The sequence below is a fragment of the Podarcis erhardii genome (assembly GCF_964252035.2).
Source record: "Podarcis erhardii genome assembly, chromosome: 7".
Lineage (NCBI taxonomy): Eukaryota > Metazoa > Chordata > Lepidosauria > Squamata > Lacertidae > Podarcis > Podarcis erhardii.
Genome location: NC_138511.1, coordinates 18,644,486 through 18,667,544, shown reverse-complemented (window position 1 = coordinate 18,667,544; position 23,059 = coordinate 18,644,486). Strand labels below are relative to the sequence as shown.

The following is a 23,059-nucleotide window of genomic DNA, read 5'->3' as shown; positions in this document are numbered from 1 at the left end:
AGTGATGCTATTCCCAAAGGTGGTGGCTACAGAGCTTTGAGGATAGAATGCTCAGAAGGCCTTCATTTGCTTTTAGAATGCAAGGTTTCTGGGTTGTTCTGTCGCTATAATAGATGTGTAGTTTCAGTGACTAGCTGCACCCCAGGACAAACTTGTCTGAAGTGCCATTTGATGCTTTAATTGCTATATTTCTTCTAAATAGTGTCTGATGTCAGAGGCCAGGGTGAAGAGGTGCATCGTCGGCCTATACTGAAAGCTAGGAAGGTGCCCGTTGCAACTCTGTATGAAGTTGCTGCAGTGCTTGTTGCGAAAACCTTCCAGGGTTCCTATTTTTAATTGTGGACTGGCTGTTGCCTTTGCCCACGCCCTCGATAGACTGATGACCTTTAATGTCGTATTTGTGATTGTTTATTACCAGATTGGTTCACAGCTTGAGTGGGAAGGCTCTGCACACCTTTTATAGTCTTTCTATTTATAATATTTTAGCTTTCTCCCTTGAAGGAACACTCACACAGCTTTCCCCTTTTTATCTGCCACAGAACTCAGCTATGTTGTTTACCTGCCACAGAACACGCTTAAGGCAGAGATTTCCAGACTTGTTCCAAATCTGAAATTTGTCCTTTGCCTAATCTCGTTTGTCTGTGGCTGGCTGCGGGGGATTATAGAAAATATTCTGCGATATACGCACACCATTCATTGAGGCAGGAGACGGTTAGGGCTTCTTCATGCCAGCTGTGCTGTGATTGCATGAGACCTAACACCATTCTCCATGGCTTCGTGTTGCAAGGGAAGAAGGGGTAATAGGTTGGAGTGGCCATCCTAGAGGGAAGCTTGCCTTCCACTATTGAAAAACAATAATCAAAATACATCAGAACACTTTTAGAACACCATGCACTAAAATCTAGTTTGCCCTGACAGCAGCGTAGAGGTTAGCATCCTCTGCACTTAGCTTCGAAAGTAAGGTCTTAGCCTGACAGCCGAAGGATAACAAAGGAACCAGGCTAACCTCTCTTGGGAGAGAATTCTGCATTGTGGAAGCAGCCACAGAAAAGCCTCTCCCCCCCCTTCTGATGCTGATGGGTCTGAGAGAAGGCGCTCACCTGAGTATCTTAGCACTGGGCAGGTTTGTATAGGGAAATAGATCTTTCAGGTAGCCTGAATAGCTCAAGCTATTATCCCTAGCATGATGAATTTTATTCTTTATTGCTGTTCACTAAACCTTTGCATGTTCCTCTTTTTTCATGTGTGTGGTTGGGGTGGGGGCTGCTATTATACTTTACCCTAAACACGTTATCCTCTATCTCTACCCTCTTTCTCTCCCTTCTTTCCAGCAGTGTATGTGTGTGTGTGTGTGTGGCTCAATGGACTGATGGTGCTTCCCTTTGCTTTTTGCATTTTAAAAACTGCTTTAACTTTTATTGTTGTTGGATTTTTTTTAATAGCCTGCTTTTGCAAACACGAAACATTTTTTTTATTTCTTTTGCCATTGCATGAAGGCTGGTGATTGAATTTAGCCTCCTTAGCCAACGTGATTATTTATTCTCTAATATTATTATATTAAAAGCGTATTTAACAGAGGCAAATAGCTTCCTTCCTTTTAAAAGCTCTTTTTTAAAGTCACAAAAATAGAAGGTAGGTTAAAGGGGAATGGGTGTGTGTGTCATATAAAGAGTTTTTCCTTCTGTACGTACTACTTATGGTAAGGAAAAGTGTAGCCATTATTGCCTTGTTCCCCCTGAAAAAAATAATGTTTGATAAAACCTTCCTTTGAAGGAACAGTGTCTAGTTCTGAAGGGTGTATATGTGTGAATGTCAATCTGTCTTCTGTGAAATTTGCTAGGTTCTATGATGGACGCGGGTGGCACTGTGGTCTAAACCACAGAGCCTAGGACTTGCCGATCAGAAGGTCGGCTGTTCGAATCCCCGCGACGGGGTAAGCTCCCATTGCTCGGTCCCTGCTCCTGCCAACCTAGCAATTCGAAAGCACGTCAAAGTGCAAGTAGATAAATAGGTACCGCTCCGGCGGGAAGGTAAACTGTGTTTCCGTGCACTACTCTGGCTCGCCAGAAGTGGCTTAGTCATTCTGGCCACATAACTCGGAAGCTGTACGCCGGCTGCCTCGGCCAGTAAAGTGAGATGAGCACCGCAACCCCAGTCGTCCACGACTAGACCTAACGGTCAGGGGTCCCTTTACCTTTATGATGCCCGGTGTGTGCATTTTTATTTCAGTAATTGCAAAGGAAGCTGCCTTATACAGAGTCAGACCCCGTATCCATCATGCTTGGGTTTGTCTACACTGAGTGGCAGCAGCTCTCCAGGGTCTCAGGCAAAGAACCTTCCCAGCCCTGCCTGAGAATGCCAAGGATTGAACATGGGACCTTCTGCATGCAAAGCAGATTCTCTACCACTGAGCTTCAGCAAATCACAGTTTGCAGTTCTGGGCTGCCAGGACACTGCAAAGTGTCCATTCAGAGTCCCTCTAAACCATCAGCAAGCTCCCTGGCCCATGACTGGCACAGTGCCCAAACTGATCCTACAAAGAGCACCCTGCAATCCATCACTAAGATAAGAAGACCTAAGGCTGAAAAGAGCATGCTAGCCACATGCTCTGTGTGGTCTTAATGTGTTCTTGCTCCTGAACATGCATTGCAGGGGGTTGGACTAGATGACCCTTGGGGATTCCTCCCAACTCTACCATTCTGTCACTTTCCTAAAGAGAGGAGGGGATCCTTGAATGGGTTGCCTTTCCCACTTGCCCCACTGGGCAGGTCCTTATGCAAATTAGGTGTCATCGCCTCACGTAGGACAGCAACATCACTCCAGCTCCTTCCTGCCTGGCACCCCAGTGCAGGTTGAGTGACAGAAGGCACCTGTCATCCTTGTATTTTGAGGATATATTTACAGGGGCATATGCATTCAGAAAAATGGCTCTGCCTGGTTTGGAGGACTGCTAGCCCTATCACTAAGAACACTTATCAAAGCAATACCAAATGACACCTTGTGGTGGATATGTGTGAATGCATCACAGTCTCTTTCGAAATTCCTTTACGATAGGCAAGTGGGGTTCTGATATGGACCTGGGACTGTGGCACGGAGTGTGGGAGCTATTTATCTCTCCCCCAGCCTTACCCCACACCAAAGAAAGACATTCTGCAGTAGCAAAGACATAAATGTGCCTTTGTTACCAGGGCGAGCAACAGCTGGGGAGGAGGCAGTGGAGGGTTTCATCAGGAGAACAGCACAAGGAGGAGGAACTAATACTCTCCTCCTCCTGTGCCACATGATTCTGGATTGGAGCCCCTCACTTCTGTGATCAGATTCTCCTTTTAAAAATGAGAATGCATCCATCTGCTGCAATGTGGTGTTTGACCCTAAAAGAGGTTATGGGAAAGCTGTAGACCTACCAGGTGTTGTTAGACTTCAACTCCCATCGCTTTCAACCATTGGCCGTGCTTGCTGGGGCTGATGGGAGTTGGAGTCCAACACCATCAAGAGGGCCACAGCTTCCCCATCCCTAAAACCTCTGTGTGTGTGTGCATGAAAAGTTGCTCTTTAATACATTGTGGATGTTGCAGGAAAACAACTGAAAAACAGGCTTCCTTGAGTTATACTCGCCAAGTGGATCTGAGCCATCGCACTGGAAGGTTCTGATTTCCTGGTGGCTGCTGGGAAGGGCATGGCAACCTGCTGCATGGTGGCCCTGACCACGAAGGTGGCAGCTTTCAAACAATCCATATCTCGGCTTATTAAGTCAAGATATGCCAAAGCTCTTTGACCAGGCTCTCTTCCCCTTCACTCCTCTCTTTTGCTGCAAAACCACAGTTGGAAGCCTCTTACTAGCCACAGTTTCCTGGTTTTCTTTTTCCTTTCGAACCAGGAAACCGTGGTTACCCTCTTTAACAAAAGCCAAGGGTATTTTAAGCCATGGCTTGAAGTTGTTTTTCACAGCTTGGTTTGCTTCAAAGGTACATAGTTATCTCGCCCAGATGACTATGGGCAAAGGTCAGGTGTGGGGTTTTCCCCTTAGGCCCTCCAGATGTAGCTGGACTCCCAACTCCCCATCAGCTGGACCAGCAAGTATGGTCAGTGGCCTGGAAGAATGGGGAGTTGTAGTTCCTTACTACATCTGTAGTCACAACAATATCTGGAGGACCAAAGGTTCTGCACACCTGACTGATCAAATCGTGGCTTGCACAAAAGGAAGAGTGAGCAGGCTTGCACATAAGAAAATGTAAAATTGACACTCTTCGTGTTACACCAGTGAGTTAATGAAGACTCCGAGTGAGTGGTATTGGAGTGTTCCTGTGATCCAGAGACATTTTTTGCATGATTTGGAATGGGGAGATAAACTCACAATACTTCCATTCATCCAAAGTTTCCACACCTCGGTCAGGTGCTGGGAGGTGATCTTTCTCTTCTTCCTTCCCTTTTCTCAATTTGGTCCAGATTCCCTTTGGGCGAAAAAGGTGCAATTCTGCTGCCCCACACTGATTTGTGCCTTAAGGTGCATGTGTCCCCTTCGGTGTGAGTTTAGCTCTCCTTTTCTCCCCTTCCTCTGCAAACCCAGAAGATTTGTGAGCACATAGCATATATCTCAGCACTGTACACTGTCCCATGATCAACTTGATGTGTCTTTATTTATTATTATTATTATTATTATTATTATTATTATTACTACTAAGCTTTTAAAAAATCTCCTATTTTATGTAGCATAACTGTGCCTCATTGTTTAGTAACACACTTATCGTTGTTGTAAACACTACTTGAACTGCCAAGTTTTGAAAAAATAAAGGGCTCCTTAGCCGTACACCTTTTCAAAAAGCGCTTTTGACTCAACATCCTTCTTTTTTTGTTTGTTGACTTACTTTCACTGCTCCCACTCCTTGGCAGTTTTGCGTTGCTGAGTTCAAGCATGCTTTAAAAGGGTTCTTTCCCATTTTTCTTGGCTGCCAGTACTTCAGGTGGGGCAATTTGTTCTAATCGCCAACAGAGAAATTGTAGTACAAAATCAATGAATCTTGAAACCTGGCCCCAAATGCACCATGAGGACTAGTAACAGAGAGCAAGCCAAACAATAGGAAGGCAGCGTAATCTGCGTCAAGGTAAATTATGCTGGTCTATTTTATGCCTGTTCCAAACTCTGTTCAGGAGTGGAGCTACTGGCAGCCGAGCTGGCCCAAGCCTGACAGAAGGGTGGGGGGAAGCTGTTAAAACAAAGTTTGAGGACTTCCACCTTTTTTTTTTCCAGTGTAACTTCTGTGTTGCTAGGTCACATGACTGAGCTGAAGGGAGTTTGGAACGGGCACAACTCCGCACAACTCCCACTTCCACAAAACATCAGTCTTTTGGATTTGCCCCAGCTGTCCTAGGATAGAGGACTTAAGGCCAGTGAAGCCAAAGATTTGCCTCTTTCCATCTCTGCTCATTCCATCTGATCTCGGGTTTGAATGTCTCCCCAACTTGTTCCAAAGTTGGAATTTGAAAGGAATCTTTTTGACCAAGAAGCCTGAGGGATCCCTCAACCCCTTCAGAGGCTGCCCAAGACCACCTCCTTTTTGTATATTCATAGAACCGTAGAATTGTGAAGTTTTAAGGGACCCTGAGGATTATCTTGTCCAACCCCCTGCAATGCAGGAATATGCAGTTGTCCCATACAGGGATCGAAACTGCAACCTTGGCATTATCAGCACCACACTCTAACCAGCTGAGCTAACCAGCTCCATCCTTCAGACAAGAATTAGCATCTGCATTACTGATGATTTGGCTTATTTTTTCCCCTCTAGTGAAATACTTCAATTTGCTCCTTAAAATTTACACTTTGTTAAAAGTCTTTTCTTGGTACCCTTTAAAAGAACAAACTGTTCTCAAGATTTCCCTGAGAGATCCATTTACCTAGCAATGAATCTGAGACCTGCTTCAACCAAATGTCTGTAGCTCTGTCACTGAGCCCACGGCCTTCTGTGGGTCACTGCAACATGTGCTTTGGCTAGTCCTTGCCTCTTATTCCACCCACCTTGCCCTTCTTGTGGTATTCTGCCTTCTCAAGCACCCCTCCCAAGCTTAGCTGCCATTACAGATTCCTGGCTGGTGGAAGAGCTGACTCAGGGCAATGCTTGCATCTTTAAAAATGTTTGTATACTGTCTTCTCTGCCCTTCAAAGCATCCTGCACACAGCATGCTAAACAAGGAGGACTGTGGTTCTGCAGCAATCCTTCGCCTACCTGGTGCCTTCTGGATGCTTTGGGCTACAACTCCCATCAGCCACCTGTGGCTGATGGGAGCTGTAGTGCCCAAACATCTGGAGGGCCCCTGGATTGCAGAGGCTGTTCTGCAGCACCTCATGGATGAGACACAGAAAGAGGAGCTCTCATTGCAAAACCTAGGTCTGGCAAAGGGTGAGTGTTTTTGTGTGCAAGAGAAGGGCCATGATCCTTCCAACCGAATCATAGAATTGAAGAGTTGGAAGGGACCCCAAGGGTCATCTAGTCCAACCCGCTGCATGCCGGAAGAATCCCAACTAAAGCATTCTCCCACAGCCCAATATTCATGTCTGGCATTAACAAACACTTCACTTTCGCCTTCTTTGAAAATATATATGTATATGGGACTCACAGAATCTGAGAATCTTGGGGTCTTTTTTGCAGTTCTTTCAAGGCCAGAGAGAGAAAATCTTCTGCACACTTAATTTACTTTTCCCCAGCCTCCATGATCCAAATTCTCTCCTGTGAAATTCCACAACCATGGTTCCCCATGCCCCTTTGGTTCCCCATGCCTCAAGATTTATAAGGTCTCTTCTGCATTCTTTCTGAAAGGGGGAAGGGGGGGGAATCCACCTCTATTATTGCCATAAAAGTGTCTGTTCTGCATCCAGCAGCAGGAGACAGTCCGGGCTGCTTTCTGTGTTCTAAAGCTTTGAATGGTGCCCCCCCCGCCCTCCCTTCCAGGATCTTCTTAGCCAATGGCTGCGAGGCATGCAGATGAGCCCTGATAACTGGCCTATCCCTGATGCCGGAATTGGAATGCAAAGCAGGTCATAAGAGTCTTGCAAGTTGGCGAGTAGGGAGGGGGAGAAGGAGAGCATTTTGCAGCATTTAAAAGTGCATTTGTTCAAAATATATGAGGCAGCTCTCCTCTCTCTTTTTAAAGTCCTGGTAAGATCGAGCAACCATCCGCACTGGAGCTGATGTCAAGTAAGCACAAATAGAGGCAACCCAGTTCTGTTTAGGTTTTCTGGTAAGCATTGAGTTCAGCATGACTTACTTCAAATGGGCATTTGCTTGTAGCTTTCAACAGTATGTTAACTTTACTGTCACCATCTATTTGCAGAGGTGCACCCATCTATAAGTCACGTATGTGAAGTCAAATGCTTTTCATACATGAAAAGAACCCTTTGGTTTTTGTTTCGGGGGGGGGGGCGGAATCAATAAAATTACTTTAAGTCCTCTTTGGCACACAGCCTTTTGATATGTAACAGCAGGTAATGGCTTTATTTTTTAAGCCATTCTGATGAAATTCCCCAACTGCTTTTCAATCCCCATGGTTCAGCCCTATAAATGGTAGTTCATCTGCCCCACCTCTCCATTTTATCTTCCCAACAACTGTGCGAGGTAGGAAGGATGCAAGGAGCCTAAGATCACCCAGTGAGCTTCATGGCAGAGTGGAGTTTTTCCTGGTTTTTGGCTTCCAACATTTGCAACGTTTCTGGCCAAGAATCTTCTAAAATTTTTGCTCGATGTCTCTGTTCAGCTCTGGGATTTTTGACTAGGTTTTAACACATTTTTAGCTGCTGCTGCTGACACAACTGAGACAAAATCAGTGCCTAGGCTCCCTTTTTTTCCTCTTCACGCCTAGGTCTCTTTTCCTTTTGTGCCATGTCTCTTAGATTGTGAGCCTGAGGGGCACAAGGGCTGTCTTGTCATGGGTATTTGGGAGCCTTTTTCAGCTGAAGAGCACAAGAAAAATGCCTTGTCGTCATAGCCATTTTGCCTTGTAACCACGAAGCTTTAATTAATGGGAAGGGGGATTCTTACGATGAGCGGCCACGACCCACCAGGATTTTAGGAGGAACTGTGGCATGAGAAAAGAACACACTGCAGAACATGGGTGTAGTTCTCTTCTGGGATTTGGATAGATGGATGGATGGATGATTGAGATCCTCAAAGACAAGGTAGGTGATGGAGGGCTTTCAGTTACCTGTATCAACCCTTTGCAAATGATGTAGCTTGTTTTTATACTGCATGCACATGTATAAGAACATAAGAAACTGCTTTATACTAAGTCAGAGCATCAGTCCATTGCTAGCTCAGTAACGTCTTCATGGACCGCTATCTACTCTCCAGGGTTTTAGGCAGGAGTTTGTGCAGGAGACTGAACCTAGTACCTTGTGAAGGCAAAGCAAGTTTTCTACCCCTGAGCTGTGGACCTTCCCTGAAGGTGTAGGGACGCAGGAAATCGCCTTATTTTGATTCCATCTAGCTCAGTATTGTCCTCACAGACTGGAAGTAACTCTCCAGGGTTTCAGGCAGAGCATCTCTCCCAGGCAACGTTTGCCAGAAATTGAACCCGGAACCCATTGCGTTTGCTGCACTTGCTGAGCCCTATATAGAGATGACAGGGTACTTTGAGAACATAAGAGGAGCCTGGTTGCTGGATCAGGCCAGTGGCCCAAATAGGAAGCCTGAAAGCAGGCCCTGAGTGCAACAGGATCTCTTCCCAACTTGTGATTCCCAGCAACTGATATCCAGGGGCACACTGACATTGGAGGCAGGGCAGTAGCCATTGTTTGTACTTTTAATACTTTTGTTGACTGTCCTCTGTAGAATTGGGGGGGGGGTCACATTTTTAGATTCGTTGGCACAGGCTCAGTTCCCAAAATATTAATAGGCAAATAATCTCGCCTGCAACAATGCCTCCTCAGCGTGGTTTTGCTGAATTTCAACCCTGCTTTGGCAACTTTTCCCTTTCCACCCCAGCTAGAACTTTGTCTCAGGTGCTGTTAGCCTCTTGAAATCAATAGGGATCATTTTCTCTTCCAACCCTGTTGTAGAGCAACCATTATATTCCACCCCAACCCCAGGATTGCAAGTAGCTGCTCTCCCAGTTATTTAACCACTTTTTGATCAGGGCAAGAGGAAGAGGAAGTGTTTTTGTGTTCACTGTGGGGATGTATGTGTGTAGGGGCAAGAACTTTAAAAGCTTTGAAAAGCAAAATAACGAATACTAGAAGCTTGTGTGTGTGTGTGTGTGCGTGCGTGTGCATTTTAATAATTTAGCCTTCTGGAAGTTAGGGCCTCTATAATAAATCTATATTAGGAAAAACATGCAACATGTTCCTCTCTTTTAAAAGAATGCAAGATAGAGATTTTTGAGTCATCTCAGGCTAGAATCAGGCAGCTTTTCTGTTGATATCTTCAGCAGCATGGAGAGTTTTGACATTTAGACCTCTTTCTCCCAATCTCTAGTTGTTGCCAAACCATTCAATGCAGCTGGGGCAGGTCTTAACAGGGGCATTGATCTTAACATAGGAGTAGGGCATTCATGGTGCAACACAGGTAAATATCCCAATAGGTTTTACCCTCTAAGTGTGTTGATTTGGTTTCTTTAAATGAAATTTCCAGATCCCAGTATTGGGAACATTGTCTTCTAAACCTTTACAAACCATTTTCATAAGTGTGTGACAGCACAGCGGGATAGCTGTCAGTAAGAAAATGAGACTCTAATCTCAGGGTCGTGGGTTTGAGCCACGTTGGGTGAAAGATTTCTACATTGCAGGGGGTTGGACTAGATGACTCTCGTGGTCCCTTCCATCTCTCATGATTCTTTGTGGTCTGGTGTTGCTAAATGCTTGAGTTGTGAATCAGGAAATCTCTTGTTAGAATGAACAAGGTGGTCTTGGGCAAGCCGTTAATCATCTCAGCTTCTCATCAGACCTACCACCCAGCATTGTCATAACAATTTATGAAAGGTCACTCTGACGAGCTTTTGAAACCCTTTACGATTAAAAGACTTAATGATGGTGGTGAAAACCATCTAAAGGATATCAGCCCCAGCCTCACAGGCTCTCCATCCTTGGATTAAAGGGTCCTAGGAGCTGAAAGCACCACCCAAAAAAGAGGCTCCCTGTTGTGTCTCTGCATGAGTGTCTGATCTGACTTCTATTACTCTGTAAAACTACAGTAACGAGGGTTGTATCCTGAAGCTTCCATTGTCGTTGATGGACTTGTAGGCTATGCTCCACCCATACTGTGTTCAAACCATACATTTAAAGCATCATGTTACCACTTTAAACAGTCCTGGCTTCTCCCAAAGAATTCTGGGAGCTACCGTTAGTTGTGTGTGCTGAGAGTTAGTAAGTGAGACCCCCTATTCCCCCACCACAGTGTGGCTTCGCACTCAATCCCAGGGAGCTCTGGGAACTGTAACTCTGGCGGGGGGTTGCAGTATATCCTAACACCTCTCAGCACCCTTAACAAACTACAGCTCCCAGGATTCTTTTGGGGGAAGCCACGGCTGTTTAAAGTGGTGCCATGCAGCTTTAAATAGTATGCTGTGAGTGTGTCCCTACTCAAGAGTAGACCCAATGAAGTCAATAGGCATAGCTGACTTCAGTTCATCAGTTTCATTGAACCTGCGCCGAGGATACCTTTGTTGGATTATGACCCTAGTTCTTCAGAATACAGTCATACCTTGGGATGAATAAGCTTCAGCTTAAATATTTTCAGGTTGTACTTTACTCCCGGGTTTCGCCGCTTGCGCATGTGCAGACGCTCAAAATGACGTCATGCACGGAAGCGGCAAAATGCGACCCGTGCAGACGCATCTTACGTTTGCTTCAGGATGTGAACGGGGCTCCAGAACGGATCCCGTTCGCATCCAGAGGTACCACTGTACTGTCTCTGTGGGCTGATAATACACTGAAATGGCAGTAATTTCAACTGTGTGCTAAACTGCTCAGTGAACATGGTTTTGCAGTGGGCTGAGCCTACCAAGTGAATTGCCCTTTCGGGTCTCTCGTCCACAGGTACCTCTCTGGGGATGGTTTCTCTCCGTTTCCATACGGCGTTGATCTTGGCTTTCCATCGCCTCCTTCTTCTCCCTCCATCTTCATCCCGACTCCTCCCAGCATGCTTCCACTGACCAGCCAGACACTGTTCCGCTCACCGCGCCGGACTTCCTCTTCCTCTCTCCCTGGGAGGCTGAACCGGGCTCTCTCCCTGGGCACCATCCCTTCTCTGGCCCGAACCGGTAAGATCATAAAAGAGGCAAGGTAATAGCCACAAGCCAAAGCATTTCTTTGTTTGATTTCGCACTTGCACCCCAGTTTTCCAGCCATTGAATTCTAGCCCAAGGCAGCCCTCGCAGATCATTAACATCAGCTTCAAAAATGAGTAAAACATTGCAAAAAAAAATCTTTAAAAGCAGTTCCAAGACAGATGCAAACCGGGAAAGATCTTCCACCTTAAAAACCTTGCTGGAAGAAGAGGAAGGTTTTTCTTAGGCACTTGCCTAATATTCAAGGGGCGGGGATTCCAGATGGCAGCAGCCTCCACACTAAAGGCCTGCTTCCTTCTTTGTGCAGAACGGGACTCCTCATAAGGTGGTATCTGCAGGACACCCTCGCCTGCAGAGTTTTGTCATCGGCTAGGCATATACAGTGGTGCCTTGGGTTACATACGCTTCAGGTTACAAACTCTGCTAACCCAGAAATAGTACTTGAACTTTGCTTCAGGATGAGAACAGAAATCGTGCTCCGGCGGCAGCAGGAGGCCCCATTAGCTAAAGTGGTGCTTCAGTTTAAGAACAGTTTCAGGTTAAGAACAGACCTCCAGAATGAATTAAGTACTTAACCCGAGGTACCACTGTAAAGGAGTGAGAGGATCTTTCGGGTATCCTGGTCCTGAGCTGTATAAGGGGTTTGTGCACCAGCACTTTGAACTTGCCCTGCTAGCTAAGTGATAACTTACTGCTTTGTGTAAGGCCAGTTAGGCCAAGTGATAACTGACTACAGAGGCCTTGTTGCCACAGGACTGATCCAGCTGCAGATGTGTGTCAGAAGACATCTGCTCGGTGCAAGACAGTACAGATGCACATCCATAGAGGGATGGGCACCTTCGACATGCTCTTTAGCTGTGGTTCCTGCATTGCAAGGGACTGGACCAGATGATCCTCGTGGTCCCTTCCAACTTTTACCATTCTATAATTCTGTGACGTTTTCCTGGCATCTTGGGACAAGCTTCGGGGCTGCGAGTCGGAGAAGGAAAACAGAAGGATCCTTTGAGCAAAAGGGATTCAGGAGAAAGATGGTAGGAGGGAGCTGGGGGTGGACCGAAGGAGAAATGCAAGAGGGATACGGAACGAGAGGTGCTCCCAATGCTTTTCGGAAACTGGTGGCTTGATGGGATTCCTTTTCGTGGCTGCTCTGTTTAACTTTCTTCCTCCTGGCTTGACGCAACATCTTCTCTCAATGGGTGCGTGTGTCTCCGAACCTGATTTAGGGCTTTCTGGCCATGCGGGAGATGGGATCCTAAACTTAGATGGGCTTTTGGGCCAGCCCTATCAGGACTCTTAGTTTCTTATAGTGAGAAGGGGCATAGGCATAGCTGTCAACGTTTCCCTTTTTTAAAGGGAAATTCCCTTATTCCGAATAGGATTCCTCGCAAGAAAAGGGAAAAGTTGACAGCTATGGGCATAGGCCAGTGGGAAGGGCATCTGCTTTGCATGCAAAAAGCTGCAGGTTTTCAATCCCTGGCATCTGCACTTGGACCTGGAGAGAACCTTCCCTGAAATCCCAGAGAGCTGCTGCCCGTCAGTGTAGACAATATTGAGCAAGGTGGGCCATGGAAATAACTTAAATTATAAAGCAGCTTCCTTATTATTTTAGCAGAGGGTATAATTCTCACGACAGCCTTGGGCTTCCAGACCCTCAGAAATGCATTATTTGACACTTATCATTCATTTAGCATTCTCCTGTGTCGTTGGTGATTGCTGTAAAGGTAAAGGGACCCCTGACCATTAGGTCCAGTCGTGGCCGACTCTGGGGTTGCGGTGCTCATCTCGCTTTATTGGCCGAGGGAGCCAGCGTACAGCTTCCAGGTCATGTGGCCAGCATGACTAAGCCACTTCTGGCAAGCCAGAGCAGTTCACAGAAATGCCGTTTACCTTCCCACTGGAGTGGTACCTATTTATCTACTTGCACTTTGATGTGCTTTCGAACTGCTAGGTTGGCAGGAGCAGGGACCGAGCAACGGGAGCTCACCCCGACGCGGGGATTCGAACCACCGACCTTCCTATTGGCAAGTCCTAGGCTCTGTGGTTTAACCCACAGCGCCACCCGCGTCCCTGGTGATTGCTGCAGCTGCATGCAATTTCATTTTATTTTTATTTTTTTAGATTCTGGCTACCTCTTCAGCGGAAGCCGGCCACCATCCCAGACCTCTCACTCCAAAGAGTCTCCTACATCAGGTGAGAAGAGCCCAGGCATTGTTCTGGGGTGCTTGAACTTGCCAGGAGGTTCCAGAAAGAGCAGAAATACCATTCTCTTTTTTGAACAAATCACACACACAAAAGAGAGGGAAACACCTTTGTGGTCCTAAATTGCACGAGTGTTTCCAAATTAGGCAGGTCACAGTAGCTTGCTCACACGGGTGACCTGTCTGTCACCCTTCTGAACCCTGTCTGGTTCTCTCCCCCACCTTGGATACAAAGTAATCCATGCAGGAGTCACCCAAGGAACAGATCTGCACTGGTTCTAAACTGGTTTTGCAATTGCACCTTCAGAAAACGCACACAGAACAACATTCTGAGCAACGTGGCTGAAGGGTGCCAAGGCTTCTATTACTAGCAGCACCATATCCACCCCGTCCCAGAAAATCCTGGGAACTGCAGTTCCCACTTGCAGGGTTAGCACCCTTAACAAACTACAGTTCCCAAGATTCTTTGGGGGGAAGTCATGTGCTTTCAAGGTGCAATGTAGATGTGACCAGAATTACACTTTAATGCGCTTTAAAGCAGCTTATCATGTATTATTATCATTTATGATTAAATTTATTACCCACGTTTCACTAGCAAATCCTAGCACAGGTTGCAACAATTTTAAAATTCAGAATTAAAAACCCTTTAAAAAAATTATAGCAGCAGGGTCCCAGGGTGGGTTACAACAAAAGTTCCTTTTTGATCTGTCCTTGATGTCTGTTGCTGATTCTAATTTATTATATATTACATTACCCTTGATACTGTTTTGTTGTAAGCCACACAGGGAAAAATTATTAAAGGGCATCTATCTAGATTTACTACTACTAATATCATAAATAACGGCTGCATACACACCATTACATTCAAAGCACACAGCTTCACCTCATGAAACCTGGGAACTGTGGTTTACTCCTTGCAGAGCTAGAATTCCCAGCGCCGTTTAACAAACTGCAGTTCCCAGGATTTCTTTCTTTTCAAGGGGAGGGAACCTGCTTCAGGTGTCCTTCCACAGTGGTTTATTGCTGCTTGCTTTTAACTTCTTTGCTCTCGAATTTGCTTTTAATTGCTTCATGCATGGTTTTCATCTTTTTAATGTAAACCACTTCAATATATATTTTTATGACTTCACTATATATAAACATATTTTTTAAAAAAAACCGGTTTGGCGCATACGCAGCCAAAATCCCCACTTCCTGATTTCTACATATACTGAAACGCTGTCCCTCCCTCCCTCTCTCTCTTTCTCTGTTTCCTACTCCCATTTCCCCTCTCAGAATATTTTTCCTTCCTCTCGGGGAGCTGCGTCTCTTCCCCTGTGCCTTCGCCGGCACCATCCGTGGCCGGCTCCGTGGCTTCCAGCTCTGGCTCCCTGCGTTACCGACGGCCCCTCATCAGCCCTGCCCGGCTCAACCTGAAGGGCCAGCGGCTGATGCTGTTCTCGGCCCACAGCGAGGCCCAGCAGCAGGAGGACCTGGCCCACTCAGAGAGCAACGTTTTCGCCACGGAGCTGCCCGCCTTCCCGAAAAGGAACCTAAGCGAGCGGGGACTGCATGGTACGTACCCGTCCGGGAGGTGGGACTTGAATCGTCTGTGCCAAGGTTGTGGTTTATCATAGTTGAGGCTCCAGTGGCTGTGCCTGGAAACCTGAGCAGTCTAATAATAATAATAATAATAATAATAATAATAATAATAATAATAATAATACTACAGTGGCACCTCGGGTTAAGTAGTTAATTCGTTCCGGAGGTCTGTTCTTAACCTGAAACTGTTCTTAACCTGAAGCACCACTTTAGCTAATGGGGCCTCTTGCTGCCGCCGCGCCGCCAGAGCACGATTTCTGTTCTCATCCTGAAGCAAAGTTCTTAACCTGAAGCACTATTTCTGGGTTAGCGGAGTCTGTAACCTGAAGCGTATGTAACCTGAGGTACCACTGTAGATTTATTTATATCCCGCCCTCCCCAGCCGAAGCTGGGCTCAGAGCGGCTAACAACAGTAAAAATAACACAGTTTACATAAAATCATAATCATTTAATTGAAATACAAAAATTTAATTGAAATACATAAAATCATAATCATTTAATTGAAATACATTCTAAAATCAATTGGTTCTAAAATCAATTCAGGGTCAAATTAATGGGAACCATTGGGCTAGAGTTCAACAGGGGCTGGCAGTGCCGGATCAGGCCAAAGGCCCGCCTAGTTCAGCATCCTGTCCACACAGTGGCCAACCAGGTGCGGGCAGGGCCTGAGCACAACAGTACCCTGGTGCCTTGTGTAAATCTGGCGTAGAGTAAAACTCCCTGGAGCTATTGGCAAAGTGCCGCTGGTTCCAGCCAACTCTGTTCGTTTTTCAGCAGAGCAAGAGCCTGCTGGATCAGGCCAGAGGGGTCCCATCTAAGTCCAGCATCCTGTGCTCACAGCGGCCACCCAGATGCCACAAGCAGGCCCTGAGCACAAGAGGTTTCCAGCCACTGGCATTCAGTTCCAGCCACTGGCATGGGTGGTTGGCCCACCTCTGGGCACATCGCCCCAGGTACCCGAGAGCCTTCTTCCGCCGCTGGCTCTGCCTCCACAATGCTGCTGATCTGATGTGATCCAGCATGGCACTCTTATATAGAAAAAGAGGTCCTAAACAGCCTCGGCCCTGCATACCTGAAGGAGCGTCTTCACCCGCATCGTTCAGCCCGGACACTGAGGTCCAGTTCCGAGGGCCTTCTGGCGGTTCCCTCTCAGCAGGAAGTGAAGTTACAGAGAAACCAGGCAGAGGGCCTTCTCGGTAGTGGCGCCCACCCTGTGAAACACCCTCCCTTCAGACGTCAAGGAAATAAACAACTATCTTTAAGAAGACATCTGAAGGCAGCCCTGTTTAGGGAAGTTTTTAATGTCTGATGTTTTATTGTTTTTTAAATATTTTTATTGTGTATTTAATATTCTGTAAGGAGCTGCCCAGTGTGGCTGGGGCAACAAGATGGGATGCATATAAATAATACTATTAATTGTCCTCCTTTTTTAAGATATGAGAGCCATAACGGAAGCCGGGAGCATCTGCAGTGACGGCACCGTCAAGAAAGGGGAGAACTCATCGCACTCGTCGAGCTGCGTGGTGGACACCACGACGAAAGGGGAGGAACTAACAGGATGGAGGGGTGAGTGTTGCGCAGGATTTGGGTTGTGGGGTTTTTTGCTTAAAACATGGTTTGCCATGGCAAGAAACTGTCTAATAAATATAATTAATAGTAATTAAAATATGAAAGCAATTGAAAAACATTACCTAGATAATAGATAAAAACAAAAACAGACATGCAAAAAAACCCCAGCATAAAAAAGAAACAAATATTTTATTTTTTAAAAAATAAACTACATTAAAACATCCCTTCCCCCCCTCAAAAAAAATAATGAAAAGCCATCTTTAAAAGTCAAAGACCTGGTTAGAAAGGAAACTTTTTGCCTGGCACCTGATTAATGTAAGAATGGCGCCAGGCGAGCCTCCCTTGGGAAAACATTCCACAAGCAAGGTGTTACCACCGAAAAGTCCCTGCTCTTGTTGCCACACTCCTGGGGGGGGGCAGGCCTGTCACAGATAATAATGAGCAGACTGGTTGGTTCACACTGCTAATCTTCCTTCTCTGGTCTCCTTTCTTTTTTCCAATCAGGCCGTTTTGGCAACTCGGCGCTCCGAGGTCTCCTTGCCGTGAGCCTGACCGTCAACGCCATCTTCACATCAGCCTACCTCTACCAAAACCTGCGCTGAGCCACGTTGCTGGGGACTGATGGCCAAACCACCACCGCCACTTCCTATTTGTCCTCTCCCAAAGTGTCGCCACACTCCTTCCAAAGAGAGAGAAGGGGGGGTGGCGATTCTAGGACGAGGAGGACCCAACCACTGTGCAGCCCTTCTGTTGTCATATCTGCCTCTTGGCCAGCCTCAAACTGCTGATCGCAAGAGAACAACGCCCCCCCCCCATCCATCGCCACTGACCTCGCCTAGAAACAGAACTTTATCTTTTTAGGGAACTTTTGTGACCCATGCTGGGCGATGATGGGGCTGTTTTAGCCAGTGCTGGGCTTCTCCAGTTACTTTGCACCTTTTTTTGAACTGGTTTATCGGGATGAGCTCAAAGATGCTGGCCAAGGCACTTTCTTCCTCCCCTTGTTTAATGATGAAACGTTAGCATTGCTGACGTCTTGTTTGCAAAAGGACCGGGAAACATGCCGTTTTGCTCTCCTGTAGTTCCACGCCGTTTCGTTGCTTCGTTGGCCTCGTTATCCCTAACAAGACTTTCTCTGTTTCCCCCTCTCTCTAATGAGAGAAGGAGAGGGAGGACCAGCACATTAACTCAGTTGCTCTGTGGCGTTCTTTTTCACCCTGGTTCCTTAACCACTTGCCACTCGGCTGCAGTTCGTTTATTGGTGCTGCCATCGTATCTGTTTGTACTTGTTTGCAATGTTTGGTGGATTGTGGGGGTTTTGTTTTTTTAAAGTCAGTATCCAGTATCGTAACTCCATTTTTGCCTCACGTACAGGCACCACTTCTACTGTAACAAGACGTTCTGATGTCACTGATATACACTCCGGCTCTCGACGGCCAGGGTGTTCGCTGGGGTGTTTCTGAGTTGGATTTTTGAGAAATTTGCTCCCAACGTGGTGTACTAGAAATGCCAACTGGGGGGGGAGGGGGTGTAGAAACAGGCCACTGTTTGCAGCTTCAGAGGTCTGTCACCCGCTGCATCTGTGACGTGTGGATATCTTCATTCAAAACTTCTATATATAGCCAAAAGCTGAAGTAGGTCAGGTTAAGGAATTCTGCCTTGTGCTGCAAAACTCAAAAATGAAATTGGTGCTTGCTATATCAGTTGGACTGTGTTTGGATTGCACACATACAATCTAACCCGTTAGGTGGAATGGGTTACGTGAATGTACCTCTGAGCAACAAATAAGTAAATCCCTGCACTTAAAAAGCTAGCAAGTTGGGGAAGTTTGAACTGACACTCTAGTTATCTGTGTGCAGGGATTTTATTTTATATATATATCAATCAGGTATTATGTTGCCACCTGCTGTCTGGTGGTAGAGTCTAGACACATGTCAACCACCTCCTGCTCGTCATCTGTTTTAGAGAACCAGATCACAGGTGCTAGGTCCAAAAACTTACCCCTCTCCTATAAGTAATTCCAAAACGTCTCGCTTCACAGGCTTCCAGTCCTACATTCTACATGCTGTATTTTTTGGTGGGCATCCAAGCACCGCCAGTTAACATGGGCAGAAACTCAAATTTTAATTCCTCCCAAGAAATTGCTCCTCTTTCCTCGGGGTATTCCCAAAAGTTAAATGCTGCTGCCGCCACCCAGGAAAATGTGCCCATTGCCAAATAGCTCAGCTTTTTTTGTTGCACTTACAGAAAATATTTCAGACTTGAGGTGTGTAATTCCATGCCGCGACGTGACTGCTCACCAGCAGTGAAATTAAGCCTGTGATTTTACACCTTACCTGGTGGAGAGGTTTGTTTGTAAGCAGGCTGTATTTCTTTGTAGGACTCTATTCCAGCAACATCTGAAGGGAAGGCCACAGGTTACCCACCACACTGTAAATATCTTTCCATCTTTCAAACTACGTTTGGCTCTCTGTGCGGCAGGTGGGGAGCGATTACTCTGCTCTCTCTGAAGAGAGGAGGGAGGAGGGAGACAGAATCCTTTGCATATGGTGCTAAAACACACTCGGTCGCAATCACTCTGGTGCAAATTCTTCAAATCACAGTGCTCCCAAGTAAAATGGGGTAAAGGTGTCTTGAAAGCACCACGTCTGTGTCTTAATTCCTTTCCGCCTTAATGCAATTGATGTGTTTCTTTGTCTTGCTATTGTCCTTTCCCCTCGCACAAAGTGTGGTGGGGGGGAACCGCTTGATGATGCCAATTTTTATTTATTTATGTATATATATTGCCCTGTCAGTTGGAAGCAAACAACAACAACAACTACCCACCATTTCACTCTCTTCTTGAACTTGAATGCAGCACAGCTATCAATTCTCAACTAAGAACCTGGGTTTAAGTGGCCAACTTCTTTATGGGAGCAAAGAGTGGGGAATAACAATTGTTTGCCCATCAGCCTTCCGTGTCCAAGAAAACATTTAAAAACACACATGTACACTGTTCACAACAGACAGAGGGGGGATTGGCCGCTGACACTCTTTTTCTGATGGGGTCCCAGGCACGTGGTGATAGTTCTGTACATATAGAATGCATCCTTTGAGCAGCTTATCCAGAAGCCTCATGAGGACTAGTTCCCTGACGAATGTAAAAACAACTGCCTTCAGGAGTTAACTCTTACTATCGAAATACACTGTGTTCCTGAGAGGCTTGAATTTTGGGGGTTGGGGGGGGGATTTGGTGGGTGGGAGTCTTAAGAGAAGAAAAATGGCAGAGTCCTGGTTTTGATTTTCCTCCACTGGGAAAAGTTGTACATTTTGTACTTAATATGACTGTGGGGTGGGGTTAACTTTGTACAGTTTGGTTAGAAATTTGTGTCTTTAGTTTGGATGCAAGGGGTTTTGTTCTTTTCCCTCTTCTTGCCCCCTACCCCTGCCATTCCTCCAGGGAGTTTATGTTCTGTGTTTGAGAGATTATTTTTCATTATAAAAGTGGAGAATAAAAATGAAATTGAATCTTGAGCATCTTGTCCCATCACTTTCCTAAATGGGGAGGAAAAATTGCAAAAGCGGTGTGGCTTTTACGTTCAATTTCAAACCGACTTACCCCTGTGATCATTTTACAGACAGCATAGGTCAAGACAAGGCTTTCTATTCCTTTTGTAACTTAGACAGGTAGGCAAGGGAGGAAATTATATTCTATCCCGTCCAAGTAGCTCATGGTCAACACGTAATCCTCACAAAACAACCCTGCAAATTAGATTAAACAGAGCAGTCCAAATGGGGATTTGAAGCCAGATCTCTCTTGTCCCAGGCTAATGTTTGATGCAGGTTCGAGATATACTGTATGGTGAAAGGCTACTTGTTAACCAGGGTTTGTAGTTGGTTTATAAACCAACTTAACATTGACCGTAGCTTAGCGTTGTGTGCAAACCAGGCCTATATGAAGTTTATGCAGAAAGAAGTATTTTGTCTAGGGAGTCCCCCAGATGCTGCTGGCTTAAATGGCACTGCCTGGACACAGGTTTAAAGCCCCCCCCCCCCAAGTATGGACATCAGGCAGGCAGGCGCCTTGAATGCATTATTTTTGGCATCTGCGGAAAACATTTTTGTTTTAGGCAAACCTAACCAGAAACATAGATGGCAACGTGTTTTAACCTCTTTCTAGTCTTAAGTTTTATTATTTTTAAATATATTTTTAATTACATGCCTTTACATGTTTTTTATTGATACTTTTAATATTGCTTGTAAACAGTGAGGTGTGCTAGTCTTCCATCCTAATTAACCTTCAGGAGGAATTGGAAAACTTACCTGTTTGCCCTGCCATTTGGTGGCGGAAGAATCCTGTTCCTGGCAACCCTGAGATCATTGGATGGAATTATTTTTTTTAATTGCAGCTGCTTTTGCAATGCTTTTCTTTTTTTTAACTGAAACTGCTTTTGCAAAGTTTTCAATTGTAATTGTTTTTAGGCTTCAGTCTGTTTCAGAATGCTTTCGCTTTTAAATTGTATACGGTAGATGTTTGTCGCCCTGTTTGCCTTGAGGGATAAAGGGTGGGATATAAATTCAATAAACAATAAATAAAATTACAGTAATGGCAACCATTGGGCTAGAGTTCTGTTAGGATTACCGAAGGAGGGGGTCAGACTGTGCCTTGGCCAAAAAAAACCCTAGCTTAATAAACCATGGTTTGATGTTATGTTCAAACTAGCATCTGTGCAAAAAGATTTCTCAACATACTGTGTTGAAGAGTATTGCTTTAACAGGTCATGGGACCCTGCCTGCAGCTTGTCACAGATTTGCCACCTTTGTGGATGTTCAGCCTGAACTAAACCAGCTCTGATTTTGGCGCCGAGAATCCTTTGGCCTGGCACGTTAGTCTCATTTTGTATCAGCCAGGGTGACGCAAGCAAGCTCTGCAGGATCCACCTTCAACTTCTACGCATCCATACAGGTTCTGCTTCTTGGGTTGTGTGGTTGTGTCAGACCTCCTTTCTGTTGATAGATGCCACAGATAACAATTTGTTTATTGTTCCATAAGGTGTGTTGGGGATTCAATTGCCCAAGCTCTTTTGATCATCCTTGCCAGGTAAGCGCATGGTGATGTGTGTTGATGTTTATTGCTGTTCTAACCCCTCCTATTGTGTAATTTTTAAAATTTAAAAATGTGGTTCAAAGGGTGAAAATGGAATCTGTATGGAGCTGGAACACAGAAGCTACCTTAGACCAAATTGTTTATATAGGCCAATATTGTCTACTCTGACCGGCAGCAGTTCTCCAGAGTCTGAAGCAAGAAAATCTTTACTCTCAACTGTGACCTGCAGGGCCACATATCAAGTGCTTGAACAGAGTATAGAAACAAAATAAGGTACCTTTGGTCAGGGCCATGCTGAGCATGACGCATGTACCCCAACCCTGGGAACCAGAAGCCCCATCCAGGAAGGAGGTTCCCTGTTGCAACTCTGCATGAGTGGCTGCTCTGGCTTTTGTTAAGACAGATTGGAAACGGGTGGGAGAACCTCTGACCCTCCCATCAGCCTCGGTCATGGATAATGGGGCTTGTAGCCCCAGCAGCATTTGGAAGCGGGGGCACAAGTTCCCTATTCCCGCTGCTGTAATATCTCCTAACAGACAGCACTCTTGGCTTTTCAGAACGCCTCCAGAAATGTACCAAGCAGAAAAGGTGCTTAGGAGAGGCAAACTTGTTGGACAGCCTCCTCCCACCGTTCTACGTGCTCTTAATTACCCATTTGAACTAATACCCGTTTTGGTAGTGGCCTAATCCTGCCAGGGCTTGAAAGAGATATTTTGTGTGGTAGGCAAAGCTTGTACATACTCTGTGCTCCTAACAAATAAAAGCTCTCCATAATCTATGCCAAAAAAAAAAAGCTGATTTGTCATCCGCATGCAGCTTGCATTTGTAAAGTGATTCTGCTTGCTTGTTTGTTTTACGTACTTTATAACTTTTTTTAGTTTAATTCTGCTAGGCGCAGGTATAGCCATCTGATTTATTGAATTGTTTTGGTTACAGTGGTACCTCGGGTTAAGAACTTAATCCATTCTGGAGGTCCATTCTTAACCTGAAACTGTTCTTAAAGCACCACTTTAGCTAATGGGGCCTCCCGCTGCCGCCGCTGCGCAATTTCTGTTCTCATCCTGAAGCAAAGTTCTTAACCTGAGGTACTATTTCTGGGTTAGCAGAGTCTGTAACCTGAAGCGTCTGTAACCTAAAGTGTCTGTAACCCAAGGTACCACTGTATATCCTTTTAACCTGCGCTCAAGGTGGCCACATGCAAACTTCTCTCCATTTGCATCCTCACATCAACCCTTTGAGGTAGTTTAGGCTGAGAGATGGTGACTGGCCGAAAGTCACCCAGGGGGCTTCATGGCCGAGTGGGGACTCAAATATGGGTCTCCCAGGTCCAGCACTCCAACCACTGCTCTACACT

At 45.7% G+C, this 23,059-nt stretch overlaps 1 protein-coding gene across 3 annotated transcripts in view; it reads left to right on the top strand.

The window, feature by feature from the left end:
- Positions 1-20,132, top strand: part of TMEM201 (transmembrane protein 201) — a 44,666-nt gene extending 24,534 nt beyond the window's left edge. For all 3 annotated transcript variants that reach the window (XM_081870990.1, XM_081870991.1, XM_081870992.1), the window contains 5 exons: positions 11,021-11,244; positions 13,390-13,461; positions 14,745-15,023; positions 16,485-16,616; positions 17,124-20,132. In XM_081870990.1, coding sequence (XP_081727116.1) covers positions 11,021-11,244; positions 13,390-13,461; positions 14,745-15,023; positions 16,485-16,616; positions 17,124-17,221 — 805 coding nt within the window. In that variant the 3' untranslated portion in view covers positions 17,222-20,132. The remainder of the gene's footprint in view (positions 1-11,020; positions 11,245-13,389; positions 13,462-14,744; positions 15,024-16,484; positions 16,617-17,123) is intronic.
- The last annotated feature ends 2,927 nt before the right edge of the window (positions 20,133-23,059 follow it).